The 10,910-nt window shown below is 30.7% G+C and overlaps 1 protein-coding gene across 2 annotated transcripts; it reads left to right on the top strand.

The window, feature by feature from the left end:
- The first annotated feature begins 8,011 nt into the window (after positions 1–8,011).
- LOC112511378 (1-aminocyclopropane-1-carboxylate oxidase 5-like) lies at positions 8,012–10,565 on the top strand. 2 transcript variants are annotated; one of them, XM_025116975.1, is made up of 4 exons: positions 8,012–8,641; positions 8,719–9,091; positions 10,220–10,431; positions 10,466–10,565. In XM_025116975.1, exons 1-3 carry the CDS (start codon positions 8,103–8,105, stop codon positions 10,427–10,429), a joined length of 1,122 nt encoding a protein of 373 aa, XP_024972743.1. In that variant the 5' UTR covers positions 8,012–8,102; the 3' UTR covers positions 10,430–10,431; positions 10,466–10,565. The 2 variants fall into 2 exon arrangements, with proteins under 2 accessions (XP_024972743.1, XP_024972742.1); XM_025116974.1 differs by having other exon boundaries at positions 10,220–10,565.
- Positions 10,566–10,910: the final 345 nt, after the last annotated feature.

Below are 10,910 nucleotides of genomic sequence, written 5' to 3'. Positions count from 1 at the left end.
AGATTTAATAATGAAGTCATTTATTTTTAGTTTAATAATATAATTCTTTTATAAATATAATATTTAGTATTTTGAATTTAATAATTATTCTAAATATATTTTAGATTTTTTATATTTAAAATGAGATACTTATTTGGAATTTGATTATTTTTATCTGTAGTTAGTTACACAAATTCAAACATGGAGCTTTAATAAATTGTATATACGGACAATTTACTTGTACTCTGGAATTTTAAGTAATATGCATCAATAAACAGTACTTAATGCATAAAAATGGTTTTTAAGAGTTTTTACTAACTTATTTATAATATAGTGTTTTTTATATGAAGGTTTGGTTTTTTTTTACCTTCACAACGTTTTGCTGTGAAGTTTCAAGCGTAAAAAAGTGGTCTCACAAAAACAGACTGATCTCACGTGATCTCAAGTATAGTTTAACTTGTTATATTTTTTAAAGTTATAATATTCAATTATATCAAATATATAATTTAGATATTTATACGGTGTATTATAGATGTCAAAATTGGCTATATCGAATAGCTTTAATTGAAACGTTGACTCAAAACGTTTTTGGTTTTTGTATTTTTTTAAATCAAAAGTCATATATAGGGGTATAAACGAGTCGAGTTGAGTAATAGGTTATTCGAGTCGGACTTGGAAAAAAAATACATAGCTCGAGCTCGAATAACTTTTTCAATTTAGGGCTCGAGATTGACAAATTTTGTAATTTTTATTGTATGATTTATGAACATAATTCGACTCAAAATACCGTTTGCTCGAATGTCTCGATTCGACTTGAAAAGTTTAATCGAGTGAAAGGTTTATGAAATACGTAGGAAAGAGAAAACTTATGTGACAGATAAAAAACTGATTTGGCAAAGTCAATTTCAAGATAAAAACAATTCTTTTATAATGACTCAAATTTTTGGTCTAACCCTCATTTTTTGTGTTTTAAATGGTGCATTACAGATTAAGTAACCAGATGTTAAAAGAAATGGTTGGGAAATTTTTTGGTGGTTTCACTCAAGGAAGAAAGAAAGATCCGGGTAAAGGGTTTGGTGAGATATCGGTTAGTTGTTAAAATATAATTAAATTAATTATCATTTTTTTATTTGCACAAAAAAAATTATTTTATTTTATTATTACTTAAATTTTTTATTTAATTCAACAAAAAGTAGCAATTATGTAGATCACGTGAGGGCTAAAAGAGGAAACGACTTGACACATGGTGGATTTTACCTTTAGGTCCTCAAACTTTGACTTAATGAACTTTTGACCCTCCAAGTTCTCTTTTTCTCAAAATGTTCAACTTTTTATTCACTATTTGATCACAAAAATGTAGTAAACTTATTTGATCTTGTTAAATTAGTCGATATTTTATTAAAAAATAAATTAAAAAGTAATTTGTTTTAACTTGAATTCTATTTTGGATAACGTATTTTTAAAACTTTCATTTTGGTATATAAAATGTAAAGTTTTAAACATTTAAGTATACAAGTAACCGGTTAAAGCATTAACCGGTTACAATGCTGATGTGGCGAGTGATATAATATCCAACTCAGTATTATTTGCTCTTCCACCCAATTTCAGCACATCACTCCCCACATCAACATGCTAATTGGTTAATACTTCAATCGAGTATCTAGATACTTAAATGTTTAAAACTTTACATCTTATGTACCAAAATGTAAGCTCTAAGATTACACTAATAACAAAAATATGAATAAAGTTAAAGTACGTTGTTTTTTCATGCAATTTGTCGTTTTTAAAAAAAATTTAAGTTTTATTAATTTTTTGTGATTGAACATGTATTTATATCCTTTATATCTATCACGTATGTGAATAACTTATTGACATATACATACAGTCCCGTTCTTTTACAGTGACATAATCAAATGAGAACCTCATATATTTTGTGATAGTTGTGAAAAATATTGTTTCACGTGATTTTTTTCATCTAAGTCTATAATTTAATATATTAATTAACATGTATTTTGTTTTACGATGTGTTTGTTTCATATGTATTCGATTCATAATTTGAAACTTTTAGTTGTATTTTTTGTTTAACAAACACATAATAAAATGTTCACATTATGATAATAAAAAGAATATATGTTCATCAATACATTAAATCCATATCTTAATTGTAAAAAAAAAATCATGTGAAATAGTACATGATACATTGGTTCCCATAAATTTAATGGGTATTAAATGTAGGTCCTGTTCATTAAGGGTGCGTTTGGTATGCAAACGACATGGGACGGGACGGAACAAAAAAAAATAATCTCATGTTTGACATGCCATGGACAGAAAATGCATAGGACAAGATGATACTTTTTTTAAATTTCATGGGACAAAACTTGATAATTTTTTACAAAAAAATGTGGAACAACATGGGACTATATATAAAATGACTATGTTACCCTTTTATTTTTGACTTTTCTTCTTGTATTTCCTGAAATTTTTTTGGTTGAATCATCAGTTATTCTTGTTAGTCAATGACGYTGCCAAAATGCCAATTCAATCTTCTTGAAATTGTAAAGGATTTTAACTTTGTGACTTAAATTGCTTAATTCTGATTTAACTTCTCAATAATTTCTTATTTAACTTTTGATAAAAAAAAAATCGACATGTTGAAGCCTGTTTGTACTTTTAGTTTTTGTTCGTTATTTGGATGATTACTATGGGTAACCCAGTGGAACAATGATTTAAAATAACATTGAACAACATTTAGGGGTAATATGGTCATTTTAACAGTTTTGTCCTGTTCTGTCCTAGTCGTACCAAACATAGGACAGACAATTAGTCTTGTACCATCCCGTTCTGTCCCGTCTTGTCTCGTTCCGTCCTGTCCCGTTTAGTATGCGTACCAAACGCTACCTTATAAACCTAACAAAGGTACATTACTTACAAACAAGTTTCATGTGTTGTTTCATGTATGAAACAGTATGTGTGAAAATAGAATGTTTATACAAAGTTGTTTCATATATAAATCGTTCAGGGTACTTTTTTCCACACACGAAACAGTCATATACGTTTCACATAAGAAATAAATTGTATAAACACTATATTCTCACACATATTGTTTCATATGTGAAACAACATATAAAAAGGGTTTGTAAATTAGTATGATTTATTTGGATTGTCAATAATTATATATATAATTTATATAATACATGTTATTTAATATTGTACGTGGCTTTCTATGATAGGCTCTTCAATAGAGCCATCATGCTGTCATTAGTATATACTAACATGATAACAATAAATAGAAGGACATATTATATGAGAAAGTAACATATTTTAACTTGATTACTATTTTAGGTAACGTATTTTCAAAAAATTTATTTTGGTACATAAGATGTAAAGTTTAAACATTCAAGTATCTAGGTAACCGGTTGAATCATTGATCGATTACCATGCTGATGTGGTATCTAACTCAGTATTATTTGCTGAAGCATTAACCGGATACTACATCATTCGCCACATCAGCATAGTAATCAATTAATGCTTTAACTGGTTATTCGGGTACTTAAATGTTTAAGATTTACATTTTAGGTATTAAAATGAAAATTTTGAAAGTATGTCACCAAAAATAACAATTAAGTTAAAATACGTTACTTTTTCATGCAATTTGGGTTAAATAGAAAGTATAACATAAGGTTTAAAGAGTCATTAAAGCAAACTACGAAGGGTTAAAGTGATAATTTTGCCAAACCGCGTCGAGTCGCTGCGTTGGTGGGCAACTCATGACAGCCACACGCTTTCTTCGTACCAACTTTATTCAATTAAGAGTAAATTACGTTTTTAGTCCTTATGGTTTGTTAAAAGTTATATATTTGTCCTTATAGTTTTGAAATTATAATTTTTACCTCGGTAATGTATAACTTTTTACCTTTTTGTTCTTATAATTTAAATTTACTGTATTTTAGTACATTTATAGTTTATTTCTATTTTGGTGTTTAATGCTTAAAAGTAGTGTTTTAAGTTCAGAAACGAAAATAGAAATAAACTTCATACCATAAGGATAAAAACCAAAATTTTAAAACTATAAAGACAAATTCGCAAATTTTAACAAACTATAAGGACTGAAAACGTAATTTACTCTTCAATTAATACACGCATTCATTAAAATATTGGTGTAAAAGTATGATATTTTTTACTTTTATTATTATAAATACTTAAAAATATGTTTTAATTTTTAGATTTTTATTTATTTATTTTTACAGTAAGATATTTTTGATAAAAATTCTTAAAAATTATTTTTTATGCATAAAGTATTATTTATTGATGTATATTACTTAAATTTAATATTACGAATAAATTGTTCATATGTACAACTTACTAAAATTTCATGTTTGAAATCATGTAATTAACTGTATATAAACATAATCAAATATTTGATAAGTATTTCATTAAAAATCTAAAATATATTTAGGATAATAATTGAATTCTAATAAAATATTAAATATTGTCTTTATAAATATATTATTAAACCAAAAATAAATGATTTTATAATTAAATCTAAATTAAATTATAACACAAAATTAAATTGAGAAAATTGCACAAAAAATAAGAATTTTTAAATATTTAATTTGATACTAAAATCGATACATTCTTTTCCAATTTATATTTTATTCAAAAATTAAAAACATTATCAGTTTTTCAGTATCACATAAAATTATACTATAACATCGACGGAGACAAAATGAAATAAAATATTAAAATCGATATGTATTTCGCTGCATTGTATGAGTACCCTTCTAGTTATATTATAAAACATTTGATAAAAACTTTTAAAAACCATATTTTATACATTAAGTATTGTTTATTGGACTGAGAAACTTACCTGGTAAGAGACAAACAATGGTCGAGATTCTTATCCCATAAGTATGAAAAACGACTCTTACCCAATAAACGTTTATCGGATTTAAGATACTTACCTATAATCCATTTTTCATGGTGACGGATGTTGTACGATAAGGTAAATGAAGATGAGTATTTTACCAGTAAGCATTTACTCGATAAACGACCCCTAAATTGATGAAATTCAAACAAAAAGTAATACAAACCCAAGTAATCAAATCCATTTGGAGTAATCAAGCGTCATAAACAAGAGGTAGCCCAATCCAATGGGAGCAAACAAGACGTTATATTTTGTCTTATTTAAAGTGTTTAAACATTATACTTTTAGTTAAAAGCTTTCGAGATATATAAATATATATATATATATATACACATATATATATAGAGAGAGAGTATATATATATAGAGAGAGAGGAGTGAGTTATTATACTAACCTTTTACATTTGTACAACTAATACAACTCAATATCAATCGTCTATTTAATTTGATGAATATGTGATTTAATAAAAGTTTTGATTGTTTCCTAATGTAAAGTATTGATTATAATTAATGAACTATAGTCATATTTCATAAATATTTAAATCATAATAAATTAACACTTATCGTTTCTATAAATATTTCAATTGATTGGGTTGCATTGGTTGTACAACTGGACATGGTTGCATTTGAAATATACCCTATATATATAAGGTTTACTTTGCAAACCACGTTATTTGTACAAACCGTACAAATCTTATTCAACCAATCATAATTTTTCATTTTGTTCACTTTATTGTAATTATGAGAGGTTGATTAATCTTTTTTTGTAGAGGGTGTTAATCATGGATATTATCATCTTCATTATTTTTATTTTAGAGAAATACATGAAACAGTTTTATTAAAATTTCATAAAATATTACATGAAACAATTTCATAACCATATATGAAACAACTTCATAAAAAAAAGTATTATATGAAACAATTTCATAACCATATATGAAACAACTTTATTTAAAAAAAAATATATGAAACAATTTCATAACCATATATGAAACAACTTTATTTAAAAAAAATTATATGAAACAGTTTCACAAGATAAAACAATTTCATGAATTTTTTTCATAAGATCAAACAAGGAAATCGACGGATGAGAGTGGTTTGCACGGTTTGTACAAATTGGGTGGTTTGCATTTGATCGTTCCCTCTCTCTCTCTCTCTCTCTCTCTCTATATATATATATATATATATATACACACACATATATACATACATGGTTGAGTCACGTGAGACGGAGTTATTTCGTGAGACCATCTTTTTTACACTTGAAACTTCACAACAAAACACTGTGAAGGTAAAAAAAATCCAAACCTTCACAGTGTTTTGCAGTTTTATGATGTGAAGTTGCAAGTGTAAAAAGTAGTCTCACGAGTCTCACATCTCAAGTGCACCCATGAATTGCGCTTTAGATTAGAACTGATTCGGTGCATCTCAATATACCTCATCAGTGTAAACATTCAATTATGATTGATCCAGTCGTAGATATCTCTTCTCACGCTTCTCACGAAAACTTTCATTTTTACCGGAATCCAACTCTCTTTCTCTCTCTCTCTCTCTCTCTCTATATATATATATATATATATTCACAAAAAAGTACATTTTAAGTGGAACAAGGTATCATAACTCAAAAAATTGGGTTCAACTCCACCGATATTCTACAAGTTATTTTTTCTATCTTATGTTTGTTAAGACGTATTTTAAAATACTGATCGTTAATTATATTCTTATTTGACTTTATTCAAAATGGTAAAAAAGAATTTCATGCATTTGAACCAAAAAAATATACATCAACAAGGTGATAAAGCATACTAGAAAATAACGATGGCCAAGCCGGCAAAGGACCGGCCCGCCCGGGACCAACTCAGCGTACCCGGTTGCACTGTACTTTAACCAGACTCATCATTTTTGATCGGGACCGATTATGGTCGACGTTGTTAAGACCCAAAACCTGTAAGGACCGACCTAGCCCAGCCCGACCCAAAACCGGTTTTTGACCATCACTACTTAAAAAAAACAACTAACCCATACTGATGGGCTATAGACCATAGTCATCTAATACTATAAGCAAAAAAATGGCCCATAGAATGGTATACCAACTACCAAGTGGCCCATGTGAAATCTTTTCTTCTTCAACATTCATTTCTAAAATTATTTACTTTATTCGTATCAAAATAAATGTTCACAATAAAAATGACACATAGTTTTTAAAATATGTAATTGTTAACCGTTTAATTACCTAAATGATATGTTTAGATGACGTTTGTTTTTTAAGAGGTGCTACATTCTGAAGTCTTAAGTTTTATTTAACTTATGATTAATAAGATGTGATGTTGAAGTATGAAATATGAATAAATAAAACTATTTATTTTTGTAAACTCACAAACGTCCGAACATTTTGCAACATTCTCTTGATTTTCATAAAATTAGCATTGCTGACATTATCTTAACAATTGCTTAACATATAGAACATAGTAAGAACCTTTTGGATACCTTTCAGACTTCCGATTCTATCGAGAATGCCACTAGTTTGTTTGCGGAAATATCGATATTTTTGATAGATGATAAATCACCAATAGAAGTTATTGTTTCACATCAATCTTCTAGGTTAACCGGGACCATTCATGATTGCTACTGTTTTCAGCCCAAGACTGATTTGATCCGGCCCGGCCCGAGACCGGTTTTTGACCATGTCTACATGGGCTGGACTGACTACAAAAGAAAAATCTCGGACCTGGACTGATTTTTGGCCATCCTAGTTGTATCGGCCCACTGAGATATATTGAACCCGATGGAAAAATCCGAAAAGAAAAAGCAAAATAACCCGACCCGTGGACTTTAAAACCCAGCCCATTTAGAGTAATTACAGTATCCGACTATAAGAGCGACATGGGCCGGCCCAATAGAACCGGGTGACGTCATGTGATCCATCTGGAACCGGTTTCTCGATTCCCGCCTTTTCCCTTTCACCAGCAAAGCTTGAAAAGGCAAAGCAGAAAAGTGTTCAACTGGGACGCAATGTTGGATTACTTCCAGACAATCTCATCATTGCTGCTTCGTCCTAAATTCTCTACTTTTTTCTCTATAAAATTGTTGTTTAATTTCTTTGAATATTGATCTGAAAACAGAATTAACAGCTGTTTTTTGATCGGTTTCATCACAGATCCGGTGCCGGTTGGATTCCAGACGTTTTTCCGGTCATATTCATGGCTAACTCACCGGAATCATCGCACAATATACCGTTAGATTTCCGTGCACCACCACCATCTCCGGTTGCTTCCGGCCGTAGATCCTCCGTCGCGAATGATGAGATCCTCACTGAGTTTCTCCACCGCTCACTCCGTGTCCCTGATCTTGTGTTGCCAGATCGGGTGTTTCCTCGTCAAAATTCGAAGATCCAAAACCTTCCGAAGCTCGATTTCGAAGTGCTGAAATTTTCTGGTTTATCAGAAGGTCAAAATTTTGCTGAAATTATTGAAGTGATTGCACAAACAGGTTGTTTTGAGCTCGTCAACCATGGAATCTCCGACCAACTTTTATCTTCTGTTTCCAATTCTGGAGCCGGAGTATTCCAATTGCCGCCGGAGAAGAAATCCGTTGTATTAAGGTCTGCCGAGAGGTTATACGGTTTTGTTGAGTTCCATGGAGACGAGAAGGAACCGAGTGAAGAATTCGTTTGGTGTAGAGACGATTCACTGAAATCGGAGATGGAGGAGGTTTGGCCTATTCAATATTCAAATTTCAGGTATCTCGATTCACTGATCTCATCAAACTTCTTCCATTAATCATGAAACAAATCTCGATTTCATTGAATTTTTGCAGTGAAAAAATGGAAAACCTCATGTCTCAGATCGAAAACATATCCGAAACCCTACTGAAACTGTTCCTTGATGCTGCTACTCCAAAATCCAGATTCGATGATGATGAAACAAGAGAGAAAGAAATCGCCGGATCTATATGTTATCTCTACAAACATTGCCAGAATACCGATTCCAAATCAAACGATGATCAGTATATGAACTCGTTAAGATATGATGTGATTCGAATGCTGATTAGAGGATCTGAACACCCTCACACACTCTGCTTTCATGTTTGCAATGGATCTTCAGAGTTTCATGTTTATTCCAAGAAAGGATGGGTTTCGTTTTCTCCTGATAACAATGCTTTGGTCATCACCATTGGCGATCTATTGCAGGTACCTTCATCATTTTACTTCTACCTTTTTTGCTGCTAATGCATATCTAATAATTCATTAAACAATATTTAATTAACATGGAATTCAACTTCATCATCTTTCGATTCAGTAGCAAAACCCTAAATAGGTGAAGAACCCTAAATTGTTGAAGAATGGATGAATTTTATAACTCAATAGAACATAAATTTTAGTTTTGCTTTAAGGGTACCATGTTAGCAGCTCAATGAAACTCACAATCAACTTAAAAAATGTCTTATTCAGTAGGGGGACTTTACACACACACACACATATATATATATATATATATAGACTTGGGATCATGTGAGACTAGCCTGTTTTCGAGAGACCCGTGAAACCAGCATTTTACACTTGAAACTTCACAGCAAAAATGTTGTGAAGGTGACTTTTTAAAACCTTCACAGTGTTTTTGCTGTGAAGGTTCGACTTTTTTAAAACCTTCACAGTGTTTTTGCTGTGAAGGTTCGACTTTTTAAAACCTTCACAGTGTTTTTGCTGTGAAGTTTACGTGTAAAAATGTGGTCTCACGGGTCTCACGAAAACAGGCTGGTCTCACGTGAACCCAACCCTATATATATATATATATATACACACACACACACACATTAGAAGAGTACTCGCGCAATGCAACGAGATAAATCTCGATTTTGATGTTTAGTTTTTATTCTTTGTCTCTATCGATATAATACGATTTTATGTAGTTTTGAAAAAAAAAAACGATAATAAAAATATGTAAATAAAAGTAGTTGAACATAGATGAAAGTTTGTTCTCCCATTCTCATCGTAACACTTATTTCTCAACCACAAGGATGAAAATCCCCTTGTGGTCATGGACGTTCAAATGCGGTGACTCCGCAACACAGGTGGTTGTCCTAGAATTAGTCGGCTCGCATAACGGGTTGAATATCCAGGTAAATAAAAAAAAAACACTTATTTCTTACCAGATCCCAATCCACTATTTATAATATATTACTAAGTAAAAAACATAAACACATTACTACAAATATTATCACATAAAATGTAAATAAATTTGATTAAGAGTTGTTTATGATTCATGTATTAAAGGGTTTTTCTATAAATAATAATGGAAAATGGTGTGACCAAATGCAGACATGGAGTGAAGGAAAATACAAGCATGTGATAGGGAGACCAATCTTCAAAGGGGAATTTGAAGATTGTATATCAATGGCTTTTCTCTATACACCTCCCAATCCCATACCCAAATCCCAACTAGAAAACACCATTTCACTTGGTAAGCAACTTTTGTTCCTTTTGATTTTAACCCTTCTTTGCAATCTTTTCTTTTACATTTTTACGTAACGATTCTTTTCCCTTCGTTCTTCGAGATTTGAGGGAATTCTTTGATCGATCTCTTTTGTCTTGCATTACAGAAAAGCGAGTGAGTTGTTTGGTTATGCATTTTTTTTCCCAATATATGGAACATGTTTTGTTTGAACGATGCCTACACAAGTCATAATACATATCAGTCATTTTGTTGATCGTCGAACATGGCCGTTTACCTAATACTTACTCGGTAAACGCTTACCGAGAAAATTTAACACTATCATTGACTTATCGGGTAAGATTTTAGTCCACCAAAACGGTATCGTATGAAACAATTTACCCGGTAAGCGCTTATCATGGTAAGAGTCGTCGCCCTCACTTACCGGGTAAGATTCTTGGTCCTTGTCTCGCTCTTACTAGGTAAGATTTTTGATCCTTACCATATTTATTCGGTAAGGTAATATGACTTGATGTTCACTTACCCGAGTAAGCGTTTGGTAAATGACCCCTAAATCAA

This window comes from Cynara cardunculus (assembly GCF_001531365.2).
Source record: "Cynara cardunculus var. scolymus isolate 2C chromosome LG 4, CcrdV1, whole genome shotgun sequence".
NCBI lineage: Eukaryota > Viridiplantae > Streptophyta > Magnoliopsida > Asterales > Asteraceae > Cynara > Cynara cardunculus.
The sequence above is the reverse complement of the archived record's forward strand: the minus strand, read 5'-3'. Positions and strand labels throughout refer to the sequence as shown.

Excerpts from the sequence above, each read along its gene's own strand:
- LOC112511378 (XM_025116975.1), top strand. The coding sequence starts at position 8,103 with ATGGCTAACTCACCGGAATCATCGCACAATATACCGTTAGATTTCCGT. Across the intron at positions 8,642-8,718 it reads ATTCAATATTCAAATTTCAG|TGAAAAAATGGAAAACCTCA; the intron begins GTATCTCGATTC and ends GAATTTTTGCAG. Across the intron at positions 9,092-10,219 it reads CCATTGGCGATCTATTGCAG|ACATGGAGTGAAGGAAAATA; the intron begins GTACCTTCATCA and ends GACCAAATGCAG.